This window comes from Carassius auratus, chromosome 44 (genome assembly GCF_003368295.1).
Source record: "Carassius auratus strain Wakin chromosome 44, ASM336829v1, whole genome shotgun sequence".
Lineage (NCBI taxonomy): Eukaryota > Metazoa > Chordata > Actinopteri > Cypriniformes > Cyprinidae > Carassius > Carassius auratus.
This window is the reverse complement of record NC_039286.1, coordinates 6,098,065-6,114,941: the sequence shown is the minus strand read 5'-3', so window position 1 is coordinate 6,114,941 and position 16,877 is coordinate 6,098,065. Positions and strand designations below refer to the sequence as shown.

The window sequence follows — 16,877 nt, the reverse complement described above, 5'->3', positions numbered from 1 at the left end:
ATCATTTCCTCAGAAAACACCAAACAGTCTTTATCCATTGCCTTGATTCAAGTGAACTGAAATCCAACCACTAACATTATCATCACCCCGACCAAAATGTATTTGTATGTTTATTAGGTTCTAAAAAAAAGTGTAGTTCCTGATTTTGATGCATTTTCAGTGATCAAAATTTTAGACTGCCTGAAAATGACAATATGTGTAAAAAGTCACATTGTAAGAGTTGTTTAATTTTTGTTTACCCTTCTAAAAGTTGTCTCATTCACATTACAAAATCTCATTGAAAAGAAAGAAAAGAAGGCATGCAGTTTATATCGACCACTTGAAAAACAAACATATGGCTGGTAATATTTTTTTATTTAACGTTTTAAACCAAAGGCTAACACGCTTATACATGCCCTTTTTCTCTCTTCTCTCTATCATCACACGGCATTCGCTAATCGGGACCGTCCCGCGCAACGCTCCAGACAGCTGTTGGCGCAGCACGCACCGAGCGAAGCGCCTCCCTCTTCCTTTTTTCCCCTCAACGCGCCAATGTCCGCATCAGACGCCCGCTACATCCTCCGGTGGGAGGGTGCGCGCGGTCTGAAACCCCTCCTCTTTTTAAGAAGCAGACCGCTATGATTTAGAAGTTCAGGAATCCCACGTGACGTCACCACGAGGTGATGTAATGCTTCTGTAAATAGATCATATTGTAATCGCGTTTTACTTCAGCGTGCTTCGTCTCAGCGCGAGGAGCGTTGCTAAACTCAGTCTACGTGCGTTGAGGTACGTTAGTACTACTATTTTACACTCGCGCTTGTGAATATAATTCAGGCTTCGTTCAAAACTCAAACATAATGCCTGTCTAGTACAGTGTTGTTGGGATTTTTGTTGCTGTTGTTCCTGATTTACTGTCATGTTGGTAACGTTAGCTGTCAAGGTGCCGGTTTTTACTGAAATGTTGGTAAACTGTTTGAATGTTTGTTTAAGGGGGTGTGACACCACCAAACATCAGACAAATTGAGTATTAGACTAGAAAATGTTTTGACTTTTTGTAAAATGGATGTCTGTAATGTTTTAGTTAAGATTGTCACTTTGTCAACAACGCGTTTTAGGTGAATGGCTGTCTGACAGTTTACCGTTCAAAGTCTATTTGAATGTAACATATTTTAAATGTTAAAGCACACGTGCGCGTGTTTTGAATGAGTATGTTAAGTATTTGCATTTGCTTTGGTTTTATTAAATTCTTTTTTTTAACACCCTACATGACATCTGACGTCACGCATAATCCAAAGTGACTAAGACAACTTTACGATATTTTTTTTCTTCCCTAAACTGACATTTTATTGCCCCTGGGTAGGATGTCTGATCTTGTTTGTTGTTTGGGGTTTGTAATATTCGTGACACCGCGTGAGTCCTCTTGTTTCGCCATTACGTCATTCTGCAGACCGGTTAGACTATTGGCATTGGCACCGTAGACCCGTTTTGCCAATTCAGACTCTCGCCCCGGCTGAACTAAATGATGATGTCATGACTAGAGGAATGCTCACGTTATGAGTGACCAAGAAGCAAGGTATTTTTATAAGGCGCGACTATGATGTATACAGATAACACGTAGAGAAGAGAACTCAAACAGGGAAATGTGAGCAAAATATAGAGAACTGAGAGGAGGTCAAATAGTTCATCCTTTTTTAGAACTATGTTTCACTAACTGGCTGTCATGGAGCTATCTATCTATCTATCTATCTATCTATCTATCTATCTATCTATCTATCTATCTATCTATCTATCTATCTATCTATCTATCTATCTTTTATTTTCATAAAACCTATGTTGTATCTCTCTATATGGATGGACTGACTGGTAGATATATAGATAGATAGATAGATAGATAGAACTAAGACACTGAAAAATATACATAATTTATTTTTATTTGGCACTATATTTGCTTATAGGTGTTATTTATATCTGTGTGTCTGCCTGGCTATTTTTCATGGACATTTTTTAATGTGCGTGTGTGTGTGTGTATATGTATGTTTAGGTTTTTAGATCTCAGTGATGAATGTTGATCAGGACAGGCCATATGTATGCACCGCTCCTGGATGCTCACAGGTAAGTAACAGATGTCCGGTTTGCTGATGTTTGTCATATCATATGTATTCTGTCAAGTTTTACCAATCCATTAAATTGTTAAATTGAATCAAATTTCACAATGAATTACTATTGAAAAATTATGATTCATATTGGAACAACGAAGTAACTTTTATGGAAATCATTGTCACAGCCTCCCATGTTTCTTGTTCTTGCAGTGCTTCCAAAGAGAAGATCACCTAATTATTCACAGGCACAAACATGAGATGACCCTTAAATTCCCTTCTATTAAGTGTGACAGTATGCTTTCAGGTAAGGGTGTGTTCATTAAAAAACAAAAACAAAAAAACAACATAATTACCCACTCATATCAAAGGCTAATGTTTTATTATCAGTGCAGTTTTAATATCTTCTATGCAACTAAAGAGTTTCCATCTACCGCTCGTGGGTCAGTAATATAAGAGCCTGTGAAAAGTGAATGTGTTTCATGATAGGTCATGCTCTCCATCTCATCTAATTTAGGATTTAGACAATGTCTGTTACCCTGGAAACCCTGTGTCTGACATATAAACATCAGCCTGACCCTTGACCTCTGGGGTCTGTGAGCCATCATTGAAGTGACAGAAACATTTACATAAAAAACAAAAGAAGGACTTTACCTTCTGACCCCTTTTATAGGAGCCTAGAAAAAGTAGTTTAGTTTAGACTACCCCTAAATTACCAAAACAACAAGAGCAAAATCAGGCTCATGTTTATGACATAGGGTTAATTTTTTTTACATTTTTGAGCATGCCAGTAGATTACTTCAAACAAGTCCCGCTCATGACATTGAGAAGAGGGCTAGTTTCTTTAAATTTGTTTAGAATGCCTGGAGGTTACTTGATATTGGTCTACTGATTTAAAGTTTTTGTTCCTTGACCTTGAGACATTTCCTATCCCTTCTCAGTTTACATGTGTTTAGTCTGTCCTATAGAAAGATATAATATATCAAATAATTCATAAAATATTAATTTATTTGTTTCATATTATGTATTCTTCTCTTTTTTCAGATTTTTTACAAATATTTTTTACATTTGTTAATTTTTTATACACCTGTTATGATTATATTTTATGTAAATCACTTTTACCCTGAAATGTGTATGAAATGTGCCATAATTAATACAAATCTCCATTGTAATTTTACTATATATATTGCCAGTGGCATTTTGTATATGGAATGTGATGATGCTGTTTGCATTAGTGATAAACATGCACTCTTTATTCATCTGTAGATCAGACTCCAACTCCGACCCGTTTCTTACGGGAATGTGAGGAAGTGGGCCTCTTTACTGACCTGGAGCTTAACCAATCACAGGTGGAGGAGGAGACCAAACTGGTGAGAGAAAATACGTTTCAAAAGCTTACACAAATGTTTGCATAAATTCTATGTTGTATAAAGTAGCATTAAATATTCTGCACTTGCATGTGTTTGTATGCTTTCTCGTGGACTGTAGTAAAAAGAATCAAACAATCAGATCAGATTATCAGAGGACTGGATTAAGAGTTTTAAATATCAAACCGTTTTTATACTCACATACGTGTATACATACACGGGGAGGGGTCCATAGAAGACAGAGAAAGGAGAAGGAGCATTTCTTAATATATTTAAACATATATTCTAAATATTAGAATATTCAGCATATATATGCTATCTAAATTCTAAATATTTTCTTGCTTTAAGAACTTTTCTGCCCAGGCGTCAGCTCAGAACCAGCCTCACACTAAAACACAACCTCAGCAGAGTCAACATCATCAGTTTCAACCACAGCAACAGCAGCAGTGTGCTCTGGCTCATCTCAACCAGAACCAGCTCCACACACACAGCTCACAGCCTCAGTCTCAATGCAGTGCCACATACTCCACTTCAAATAAACAGTGAGTATTAACACATATCATTACCAAAATACCCCCATTTCTTATTTTCCCATTAAAGGTCAAGATTTGAACTGAAAACATACTTTTACACAAATGGGTATTGGGGGCTAGGTATTTGATTTGATGCAACACAGCAATGCATTCTCAGCATTACAACTTTATACCGAATGTGCCAGTTTCAAGATATCAAAATACTGCAAATTAATGTTTACCATAAATTATATACTTTTTTCACATTTTGTTAAAGGAACTTGTGTCCTGCTCTAATAGCAGCCCTGTGTAATCTTTCTAAACTTTATTGTTTTGGTCACTTCTAATGAGAATCCCTCTGACATTACAGATCTGCTCCCAGTTGTCTCCACAGCAGACAGACAAATGCGTTGCCTGGGACATCAGCCATGAATGTAAGTAAACCTGAAAGCATTTCAAACCCAATTGGCACAGTAAAATATTAATCAAAATAATGCCTCTGTTTTTTTTAACATCATCATAATAATTTCATATGTTATTAAAATGACAGATGGAGGCGCAGTTGTCAATGAACTGTAGTATGATTGGCATACCAGGCCCCGCCCCCTCTGCCTCATGCTCCTCCCTTCAGGTACAGCCCCATACAAATTATTTGACATCATGGTTACAGGATTGTGACGTCTCTATAGAAACATTACAAGTCAGACAGAGGTTATAATGACACAGTGCTTTGTAACTAATGTAGACATCTTGACTGAGTTATCTGAAGAAGTGGCATTCATGCATACACGCACATTCATGCACTGATTCTTTTCAGAAAGCAGATGAGATTGAATTTCAAAGGCTTCAGCTTGACCTGGCTATCATCTGACATTGTAGATTCTCTGTGTTTTGTAAAAGTAATTTTACCATCGCAAACAATCCCCATTCATAGGAAATCTAAGATTCATAAATGAAAAACACATGATTGCCAGTAAAATAAATCTTGCTTTGGGCATTTCCCTTTTGAAAAGCTTGAATTATCCAAAGTGTTACATGACACTGATGTTGACAGTGACCCCAGGAGCCATTCTGACCCATCTCTCCCTGTCTGTAATCCTTCAGAGGTCAAAGGTTATACAAGCCCACAGTCAACCTGCGGTTTCCAATGGCAGTCAGAATACGCTTTGCCACATGATGGAGATGATGTCGTCACAACAGCACCCACTGTCCCATTTACAATCCTCATCTCATCATCATGCATACCAGCAGCACTGCCACAGCCAATCACCGCAAAGACTCGTACATCAACATCAAAGCCAAGACCAATCACATCACAGCCACGCTCACCACTCTCCACCTGCTCATTTGCATCCTGGCTCCACCCTTCAGACCACCCCTCCCCTTTCACATCAGACAATACCTACACAGGTCTAGGTCAAACTCAGATTTTTTAAAAGCTTTTCATCAATCTACTGTAATATTCAACATAATAATTGTTTTATAGATGCCGTCCACACCGAAACAGACCCCCTGCCCACAATCTCCTCCACAGCTGTCAACAGGCAGACGCCGACGGACATCAGAGGAAGACCCAGATGAGCGCAGACAGAAGTTTCTGGAGAGAAACAGAGCTGCTGCGACGCGGTGTAGACAGAAGAGAAAGGTCTGGGTGATGTCGCTGGAGAGGAAGGCTGAGGACCTTACACACAATAACTTACAGCTGCAGGTACATTTACACATGTATAATTTGTGCAGGTACCTACTTAGCAGTATTAAGTACAATTGAAAATTCATGGTAGATTTGCTGCTTTGTTCGTTTATATATATTTTATCTTTTCTTAGAATGAGGTGACATCACTCAGGACAGAAGTCTCTCAACTGAAGCAAATTCTTCTGGCACATAAAGACTGTCCTGTATCTGTGAGACAGAGAGAAAGTAAGTTGCATTTTATTAAATCCTATAAAGAACATGTCTGAGTCATATTTCACCCCAAAAATTATAATAAGTAAAATGTATATATTGCTTAAAAATAATAAATTTGTTGTCCACTGTGATTTTTTTTTTCACTTTAACAATTATTTTGAAAATAAATAAATACATTTGTAAATTATTCATACTTCATGATAGTATAATTTAAATAAAAGAAGTGTACTATAGCCATTTCAAAAACTAACAAAAAATAATAAAGTAATGAAAATCTTTGGAGAACACCATTAAGAATAAGAATTCAGTAATTATTAACTGAAGAATTTTAACTAAATATTATAATGTCTGGACACAATACAGTAATAAAACATTTCAAGAGAAGATATATACTTAATTGTCATGAAAATAATGTCCATTCAAAGCAGTGGGCAGCCATTTATGCTGCAGCACCCAGGGAGCAGTTGGGGGTTCAGTGCCTTTCTCAAGGGCACCCTAAATCAGGGTCTTGCTGGCCTGAGACTCAAACCCACTACCCTAGGGTTAGGAGTCAAACTCTCTAACCACTAGGCCACAACTTCCTAAACAGGTGTATACAAAAATATTAGACAGCACAACTGTTTTCAACATTAATAATAAGGCATAATTCTTATCTTGAGCACCAAATGAGGATATTTGAATGATTTCTGAAGAATTATGCGGTAGCGAAGGCTGCAGAAATGGCTTCACAAGAATAAATTACAGGATTTTAAAATACAAAAATGTACAAAACTTATTTTTTTTAAACGGATGAGCCTAGAACCAGGGCAAACACAGGGGTTTAAATACATGGGTTAACTAGAATAACAAGGGGATTGAGCTAATGAATTGTCATGGAAGCTGATAGGGGTAAACACAACACTTTTGATCAGTGTTTAATGCATCCTTGCTGAAAATAAGTTAAGTTCTTTCAGAAGAATTATTTTCATTCTTTCATTCAAGAATTCTTACAACAGTAGTGCAAGTAAATCTATTGAAACAAACAAGCCAGGCAAAGGAACAAACGGTGACAGCAGTGATCATAACAGAGCCCCCACCCCCCTCTAAGGAGCGGATTCCAGATGCTCTAAAACAAAACCAAGAGTCCAGTAGGTGGAACGGGGGGAGGGCCCATGAAGAGGGCCTGTAGACAGAGGTGGAACAGAGAGCCAGGGTGGGTTTATACAATTAGCAAGGGCACAGAACTGAACAATGTAACAGAATTTCTTCTGCTGGATACGTGTTTTCTCTAGTCTAATGTTATGCTTGGTGGAATTCAAGGAAGAAGACAAGAAGATTTAAATGGTTTATTGAAGGAACTAATAGGAACCATGATGATAGAAACCATGACCAGGAGGGAACCAACACATAACAGCCAAAAAAACAACAACAAAAAAAACAGACTAGACAAAGAGCAAGGGGAAACACAGGGTTTAAATACACAGGTTAACAAAGCTAACAAGGGGGTGGAGCTAATGAATTGTCATGACAACTAATAGGGCTAAGTTAACTATGTAAACAAACGAGGTAGGAAAAGGAACAAGGGGGTCATGAACTAAACACTGATGGCAGTTTGAACTAAAAGTCCTTGAACACAAAACATAGAAGCACAAGACAGTGATCATAACTGAATAGAAAAAAGTTGTTTTAAGTTTGAATACATTTTCATAATATTACTGTTTTATGGTATTTTACTACCATCTTACTAGCCCCAGTTTTTTTATGGTAATATTTATATTTATATTATGTATTTTATAACATATAATGTGTGTGTGTGTGTGTGTGTGTATATATATCCCTTATTTTGATTGATTTCTTATTTATGTTTAGGTGGAGTAGGTGGTCTAACGGGAAGTCCTGTCCAGCAACATGCAATCCAACACAACAGCATCTCAACATCAAGTTCGGCTCTAGCACACACTCACCTCACCCCACACTCACACTCCACTAACAACACACAACTATAACATGCTTCTACAGAAACTAAAGACAACACAAAATACGACCCTTCTTTAGAGCCATATGTTCAGGGCACTTGTGACCGAACAGTTATCCATCAGTGAAAATGCAAAAAATTACAGCAAAATGTTTAATCCAGGGTATTAAACCTGGATTTATGACTAAAATTGAATGTATGCATCACATATATGTCTCAAATGTTTAATTACTCTCAAGCATAGAATAATTAAATTAAAAAGTCTGTTTATACTTCTAGCCCTTCACATCTCAGGTAATCAGCCGAGGGTAAAATGAACGTTTCCAGTGGTTTTATTTTTACCTCACTGTGATTCATTACAGTGTTGGAAAACAAACCGTCCTTTTAACCTCAACAAATTTGTTTTCTATTCTCAAACCTGTCTTTCACCTTCTTCATACCTCTCTTTCTGTCTTCTCACACTCTTCCTCGTGCTTTTTTATAGTTGATCTTTCTCAGGGACACTCATCTTATTTTACTCCTAGAGTATGTGTGCACATTTGTGTGTATATGTGTGTTTTGTTTTGTTTCTGGCCACTTTCAGTGTAAATGCTTTGATAGCTTCAGTGACAGCAGTGTGCACTAAATCCTGAAACTAATGGCAAGGCTGTGTGAAATGCATTGAATCAGGGCAGTTGTAAATTTGTAATTGTAAATAGGAATTTCTAGTTTTATAAATTCATGATGATGCAGCTAAAGCTGATTGTTACAGTCTTCATTTTATATAGACAGAGCCAGCATCAGAATCATGTATAGAAATCATAATAAAGGAATCATGTCATGTCACTCTGAATGTCTGTATTCTCCTAAAACAATTCAGCATCGCAATCAGTTCACAATAACTGGCTCAGTGACAATCAAAAAGTCAGTACTGACATTTCCTGGAAATGACATGCAAGCATGTGTACCATCTCTAAAAAAAGTTTTTTTTTTAAATGCTTATATGGCCATACATTCTGTGTAATACGGAATTCTTAGTATAGACATGTGGAACAAAAGAATGTTGGCAAACTCTGCAGGTTTAAACTGTTTTATGCATGTAAAGTTTTTTTATATTTATCTATTTTTGTACACATTTGTGGCCATTTTTAATAAAAAGCACTTAATATCTGTAAACAAATACTCTGATCTCTTTTTTCATGGTTCATGCTAATAACTTTATAATGCTGGGATACAACGCTGCCTTTAGTGTATTATATTTTTTGCTGGATTATTCTCAGGTGGCTGCATGTGCTACGAGGTGATAGTTTAAATAAATGATTGCTGAATTGTGGCTATACAGTACAATGTTGCAGTTTAAGGCTTGTGAAAACGTGGTTTATTGCGCCATCTTATGGTTGGATTCTTGTATTCATTTGGTATATTCGTTTGGCTTAAGGTAGCGCCAATTTGTTGCTTATCAGTTCTGGGAAGATCACTTATAAACTGTAGTCCATTACTGATTACAAATGACAAGACAAAATACACTGTCGTTAGTAACATAATCTGGATTACACAAATTAGGTAATGTAGTCTGACTACTTTTTGTTTTTCTTTAGATTAACATTAAAATTATAAAGATTAAAATTATAAAGATTGAACTCGTTTATCACATAGACTTGAATGTGATTGTGTACCATATTGCGGTTAACATGATTTCACCAAGTACAACATGTTCCTGGATTAACATCCCTGTTGATCCTGGAACAACTTTCCAATCAACCAATCGAAATTGGGATATAACTTTTCAGGAAATATCTGTTTCAGGTTTACAATCAGGGTAGGGTGCTTCTTCACCCTTGTTAATCAGCTATCATTCCCATTGATTTTAGGAATAAATTATGGGTAGAGTTAGGTTTAGGGGTAGGAATTGGATTAAAATTACTTTAATTTTCTGGAATCTGATTGCGTAATCCATATTACAGGTACTCAGTTAGTACCCAGCACTGTTTATCAACACAGCAAGCATCTTTCTGGGGGGGGTGGGGGGATCTCATTCAGTTCAATATGCCGTCTAAACCCGACTAAAGTCTATTGTAGAATTTTGAATGTCGGAAATTAATTAATTATTAAGAAAAAAACATGGAGACGATTTTAGGCTTTAATGTTAATGTTATCTGCACCGGGGTCTGAGAGAAACGCAATTTCGATTCTCTGTATGTATGTACTGTACATGTGGAAATTGACAATAAAGCAGACTTGAACTTGAACACAATTACTAATACAGACTACATATTTATTAAAAAATAATAATAATAAAGAAAGTGAAACATAAAATGTATCAAAAGACTATTCCTGTGTTGTACGTCACAGATTGATATACATGTCTGGAATGCTGCAGTATATCTACACAGGGTAAATAAGTAATATATATTATCTACAAAGACAGAAAGACGATCATTCAAAAATCAAGCATTTCTGCCAACCAGCAGCTGAGGCTCAGACACTGAATCAAAAGAAAAGAAGAACCAGAAAAAAAGAAGAGGAATTGCAGTTTCAATGGTTACTCATTTGTGCCCAAAACGATTTTGCCAAAATTGTCTATTATTTTCACAAACACAATTCTCAGTCTGAGTATCTAAGCATTATGGCATCATCCTCTCTCCGTGCATGGCTGTTGTCAAAGAAACGGTCACCAGGGAACTGGATGAGGTCACCTTCTTCAGCCAGTTGTCTGCCACTCTGGTAACCACTGAATTCAGAAGAGACACAGGTAGTGGCCACAGTAGAGCGAAGCGGATGTCTGGTTGAGTACATATGGCGTACGTGTGCATGAGTGGACGACTTCCTGCTTCTGATCCGCCTCTTCAACACACGCCCCAGCCAGACTCCGCCACCAGAAGGAGAAGCAGTGCATTGACTGCCAGGGCTGCTACTGTGACAAGCTGTAGGTTGACTTCACTTGTCACCGAGGGCAAAGGTGTGACAAATCCAGTGCAGTGATCTCTGGGGGCAACCTGACACAAAGCTCCACCCACAACACTCTCCACACAGGTAATGTAGGTGGAGTCTGGGCGGAGCTCTTGGAGGGTCACCGCCCGGTCAGATCCATCTGTGTAAACGTAGCGTGGGAAGCGGAAAGCATGGCCGAAACGATCAAATAATACCCGAAAGAGAAGTTCTTTCCCATGAACTAGTCCAAAGTTGGGAGTTGTGCTCCAGCGGACTGTGGCTGTACTGGAAGTGACGTTTTCCACGCTAACGTTCAGGATGGAGTGATGGTTGAATTGACATGCATCAGTGATCACTTCAGTTGTTGAGTCATGATGCTTGGCTCTGTCTTGTAAGGGCAGGTTGAATTGCTCCTGTGGGGCCCAAGCAAAGGTGCTGTTGTTGTGGCCTGTCAAGATAGAGGCCATTATCGTTGGAAAATCAGACAAGGAGCCATACCCTGTTTTCTCAGCTGTGGGTCTTGGCCTTGAGCTGACCAGTTTCCTCTTCTTCTTTCTGTCTAGTGTTTTCCCAAACCCTTGCTCCCCCTCATCCCCTCGGACACCTACATCTCCATGTGTTTCACCTTCTCTTTCCTCTCTTTCCTCCTTGAGAACCGGTGACTCCACTGCTGCTCCTCGGCTCTCCATTGGCTGAGCTTCTAACTCGCAATGACGACTCATATTTCCCAGTTGGGAGTTGCTGACATAGTCCAAGTATTTTCCCGCCAGCACTGGGGGGTGAAGGCAGCGCACAAACACGGTCAACAGCTTTCCCCGAGAGTGCGCATGCGTCATCCAACTTCTAAGCTTCTCCATCCGGCAGTCGCAAGTCCAGTTATTCCCATTCAGTTCTACGTGAAACAAAACGCCGTTCGTGGCGAAAATTCCACCGGAAAGATTCATAAGACGGTTGTTTTTCAATTTTAAGATTTTTAGAAGTGAAAGGTGGCCGAAAGCACCGGGGTCCACGCGGGATATGTGATTGTCACTGAAGTCGAGGTACTCGATGCGCTCGAGCGGGTCTAACAGACCAGCCGGGATCTCTGTCAGCTCGTTCCTGTCAATGTTGAACTCTTTCACGCGCGCGAGCCCCTTCAACGCTTCGTTGTCCAGCTTTGATATCTTGTTGTGACTCAGAGAGATTTTTGTTAACTTTTTCAGGTTCTGAAAGACATGTTTTCCAATGTGCCTTATTTGGTTGCCTGCGATTAGAAGAGTTGTTAGTGACTTAAGATGGGAAAACAGGAAAACATCGCGCAGTTCTGTTTGTTTATTATCTGACAGGTTTAAAAACTGCAGTTTGCTGAGCCGCGCGAACGCATTGCGGTCAATATGGCGAAGCTGGTTCGATTCTAAGTGCAGAAACATTAAATTTGTCAGTCCTTTGAAGACGGATTCTTTTACAAATTCAATTAAATTCCCATCAAGTCTCAGTTTGACTAAACTATTTAAATGACTAAAAGGTTCGGAAATGAACTCTTTGATTTTGTTGTTATTGCTACATAATATTGTGAGTTTTTTCAACGACTGTAGAGTGCCAGGTTGTATCGTCGAGATTAAGTTGTTGCCCAGATATAGCTCCTCCAGAATGGAGAGTTTCTCAAATGCTTTTGGATGTACATTCTTTATTTGGTTAAACTGGAGATTTAGCCTGATTAGGTTCCCATAGCGCATGAAGTCGAACGCACTGAGGTTGTGAATGAAGTTTCCCGCGAGACCGAGAACCAGCACGTCCCCTGCGCGCTCCACCTGAGGCGCTTTGGGCACCGCGCGCAGACCACGGTTTGCGCAAAGGATATGCTGCGCGTGCTGGCACTCGCATCGCTCGGGGCAGATGGCCCAGCCAGATGCGAAGAATAAAAGCGCTCCACTGCCAAACAAAAAAAGGTTATACAGCAAATTTGCCATTCCAGTGATGAGCAAATAACAAACTACTCAATACATTCCTTTGTTTCAGTTCAGGTTCGCCAAGGTCTTCCTCGCCAGGTAGGCATGTTGAAGCTTTACAGATGCATTTCCGCCCGGGTACAGACATTTAGATTACCTATACAACGAATATAGGGAATAATATCTGTATTGATATATCCATTCACAACCGTTGCGAGCTGATGTGGCTCCAGTCGAGGAAACATTTGCCTCCGTCAGACTCTCATCCCCCAAGAAGTCATCTGTTGCAGATTACACACACACACACACACACACACACACACATACACACCATAGTCATCTCTGAGTTCAGGCACGGATCAGCCCGTCCCATTCCCTACCAGATGTTGACATTAGTCACTAAACGATATAATAGCCTACACACTCGTGTATTTGATATACAGATTCTTGATCAGATTCATCTTAACGATTCCTTAGGTTGCATTAAAGATTATTTTAATATAATATATATATATATATATATATATATATATATATATATATATATATATATATATATATACATATATATATATATATATATATATATATATATATATATATTGTAGAATAAAGATATGGGGAGAATATAAATGCAATTCCTAGATTTACTGCCTTTAAACGTTTCCAAACGATAACTTCATATTGAAGGATTACATAGGTTATAACAAATCAGGAAAACAATTATTGCAGTTTTTTTGTTTACCCAGACTTTATTATAAACTTTTAGAGGCAGTATAAATGAAATTTAAATGATTGGCCCTAAAATATATATTAAATAAAAATGATAAAACTAAATAATATTGATATTTCATGCACTTATTTTATGAAATACCACCAATAGTTCAAAATTTTAATAAAGATCAGCCAAAAGTAAATTACTTGCAAATCAGAATCAGTAAAAGAGTCAGAGACTGATTCATAAGTGTTTTTTATACACTAAAAAGAACTGGCTTCTGTGAGTCATTCATTTGGGAATAACAATGGTCACAACAGCTGATGTCTTTGATTCACTAAAAAGAACTAGTTCATAGGAGTCATTTGTCTGGGAAACGGACTACTGGTTGTTGTATGTTGTGTGCTATGGATCTACAAAATAAATAAATAAATAAAAAAAAAACTGAAAAACCTTAAACAGAACCAAAGAGTATATTTTTCAAAAATTAAACCAGCCCTGAATAAGAACCAGTGCTTGGTTCCCAACTTTGCACGTGTGCAAGGAAAATCAAAGTAATGTTATTCCCACGAAGGTCCCACAGGACTCGATCTTGGACTCCACTGCTTGTTGAAAAAGCACCGCCAGGGAGAAAAACAGAAAAGTATAAAGAAAACGAATTTCAGACCAAATTTCTGTCTCAGGCCGCATGCCAGGTCGTGGGAAGGATTAAGGAGTGAGCTCTCTTGGGTGCATTTGTAGACTTCACTCAATTTCAAAAGTCAAGAATTTATAAGTGTGATGTATTTGCAAAGAAATAGCATGTCAAAGAAAAGTTATCGTGGAATAATTCAGTTTTTCATTACTTTTCTAATCCAACAAGAACATAATAAATAACGTCCACTCAACTCAGTGAAAGGCCCAGATGTTTCATATTTCCTCTTAGCGACAAAACATTCAGCATGGATGGAGCTGAAATGAACAGTGTTTATAATTATTCTGATTGGATAAGGGGAAAAAAACAACAGCTTTAATATACTTGGCAAAGAAATTATAGGTTAGCAATGATCTGATTGGTACATTTGGTGTTATAAATTGTATGTCAAAATGGCAATTTGTTGAAAGAAAGAAAAAAATGCATGGACAAACTTGTATACTTGTATATCTTCTCTGCACACTGAAATGTGTGTTTCCACTGAGAAACCCCCAACCCCAGGGGGTCATTTCCTGTCTAGTCCTTATATAAATTTGTTGTCTGACATAAGCTACAGTATAAGCCATGATTAAGAAAACTGTGTATATACAAAATGCACTTGTGGGACAAAATATCATCACAACACAACTGATTTAATTCAAGTTACTGAAAAGAATAAACGGTATTCGATTAAGGAAAAAAAGAGGGGAAAAAGAGAATGGAACCATGTGGCATTAGCCTTGAAAATTGCACAATCGATAGCAAGGAATGGAAAGAGCAAAACAGAGAAAAAGAGAGACGGGGAGGATAAAATAAGAAAAATGAAGTAAAAGAGAGTATGAGAAAAAAAAGGAAAGAGATGGAAAATGAAAACACAGGATGTGTAAACAAGTACTTGTAGCCTGAGAATGATGCAGATGGTTTTCATGCTAATCTGTGTTTTAACATCACTATGCGTTCTGTAAAATAATCAATGTACACAAAGTCACACACTTGCACACAAACTTGTAGAACGTTCTCACATATACGCGAGTACAAACAGACCAAAAACAGAATGTTCTCCTAAATTTAGCGTGGTTCAATCCTGGTTAGCCTAACATATGTTTTGGAAACAAATTCCCAATCTTCTAGGAATGTTCTTTTCAGATTGTTGTAATCATCTTATAACGTTCTCCAAATATTACAACAAGCTTTTTGTGTGGCAACATAATAAGAACCTTAAAGGGTTCAAAACCTCCTGGAACTGTCTCGGAACACCAGGAGACGGCAAAATCAAACACAAACAATAATCCAGAACAAAGCAACAAGCAAAACATGGCAGAAGGGTAATACAAAAGCACAGGGCACTGGGCACCAGAAAACTCAATGTATCGAATTCTATAAAGCAGCAACAGAAGACAGAGAGAGCATGGTATAAATAGTGATGAGATAATTAATAATTTACCTACAGGTGATGATAATCAGAACAGAACAGATTAGGCAAAGGACTATGGGAAACAGAGTTTATAGCCTGTAACATTTAAAGCGGAGAGCACCATCAAGTGGCCAGTCCAGGGCACAACAATCAGACACTGTGACAGCAAACAAAATTGTTAGCTTAGTTAGATGACACAACTTCTGACTTCATATTTTTTGTTTCTCTGTATGTTTAATTTGCACACCTCACACATACACAGTATACATATATATGACTCTCTGAGTCAACAGGGAGGTTGCCTATTGGAAACACATGCTGCCTTATTGATGTATAACAGCTTTCCATAAAAACACATCACTCATTTAGCGCAATTCATTCTCCCAAACAAACCAAATGCAAGATATGAACTCCCAAACCCCATCCAAAATAAAATGTTGTAATCTTTCTCTCTTTCTTTGTGATAAATGAAAGAGTTAATTATTTAATATTCCTGTCTGTTTTCTGAACTTTTAACCCTTGCAATGTATACAGTATCTCTCTATCGGCCTTCATGAGAACAGGAGAAAAAGGGGGAGAAGAGGAAAAGAGAGATTTGAGGGGTTGACATGAGCAGCAGCTGGTTGGGTCATTAAGTTCTTTAACTTAGATCTGCTGCACAGACTTTAACTCTCGATTGCCCTTTACACAGTTAGAGTTTGTGTACATCTGTGGAGTACCTGCTGAGAAAGTAAAGCAGGCAAAAAATAACTTATGTCACACAACTGTATGACTAAAAGAAGAAAGTTTGAACTGTTTTTAACTCTACAAGGAAAGTCTTCGGGGTCCAAAAAAAAAATTATCCATTGACTTGCATTATATGGACAATATATATATATATATATATGTATATATATATATATATATATATATATATATATATATATATATATATATATATATATATATATATATATATATATAATTTATTTATTTTTCAAAATGCATTAATTTGTTTTCCACATAAAATAAAAAGTCATACACCTTTGGAACAACATGGAGGTGAGGTGAGTGAACTATCCTCCATATCCATATTTCTATCTCCTAATGTTGTAATAGACTGTTCAGATTAGATGCATATTGAATTTAATGCCCATAAAAACCAAGCATCAGTTTTTACAATGGCACACACTTTATAAAGGTCCTAGAATGTGTAATTTTCACAACTAATGACTTTCAAAACTGTTTCATGGAGTCTTTTATTTCCAGAACTTTCTGTCAGCTGAACAATCACACAGTACAATCCACTGAACGCACTAGGCCTACTCTTATCTCAGCCTCCTTTTCATTCCTGTCAGCAATTACAATTACCCTACCCTAATGTCTATTCACATAAAAGTCTCAGACTTTTCCCAGAGCTTTGTCCCAATTTTCAGTGGTGAAC

The 16,877-nt window shown here is 37.6% G+C and overlaps 2 protein-coding genes across 2 annotated transcripts; one reads left to right on the top strand and one right to left on the bottom strand.

Moving 5' to 3' along the window:
- The first annotated feature begins 649 nt into the window (after positions 1-649).
- On the top strand, positions 650-8,969 carry LOC113062268 (cyclic AMP-responsive element-binding protein 5). The gene is made up of 11 exons (XM_026232002.1): positions 650-765; positions 2,021-2,091; positions 2,289-2,382; positions 3,342-3,445; positions 3,791-3,984; positions 4,325-4,388; positions 4,505-4,585; positions 5,059-5,364; positions 5,441-5,662; positions 5,779-5,872; positions 7,709-8,969. Exons 2-11 carry the CDS (start codon positions 2,038-2,040, stop codon positions 7,843-7,845), a joined length of 1,350 nt encoding a protein of 449 aa, XP_026087787.1. The 5' UTR covers positions 650-765; positions 2,021-2,037; the 3' UTR covers positions 7,846-8,969.
- Positions 8,970-10,057: 1,088 nt separating this feature from the next.
- LOC113062267 (TLR4 interactor with leucine rich repeats-like) lies at positions 10,058-12,927 on the bottom strand. The gene is given in 2 exon segments (XM_026232001.1): positions 10,058-10,666; positions 10,669-12,927. Coding segments are annotated over 2 exon segments (2,274 nt in total). The 5' UTR covers positions 12,674-12,927; the 3' UTR covers positions 10,058-10,397.
- Between the last annotated feature and the right edge of the window lie 3,950 nt (positions 12,928-16,877).

Excerpts from the sequence above, each read along its gene's own strand:
- LOC113062268 (XM_026232002.1), top strand. The coding sequence starts at position 2,038 with ATGAATGTTGATCAGGACAGGCCATATGTATGCACCGCTCCTGGATGC. Across the intron at positions 2,383-3,341 it reads GTGTGACAGTATGCTTTCAG|ATCAGACTCCAACTCCGACC; the intron begins GTAAGGGTGTGT and ends ATTCATCTGTAG. Across the intron at positions 5,663-5,778 it reads ACAATAACTTACAGCTGCAG|AATGAGGTGACATCACTCAG; the intron begins GTACATTTACAC and ends ATCTTTTCTTAG.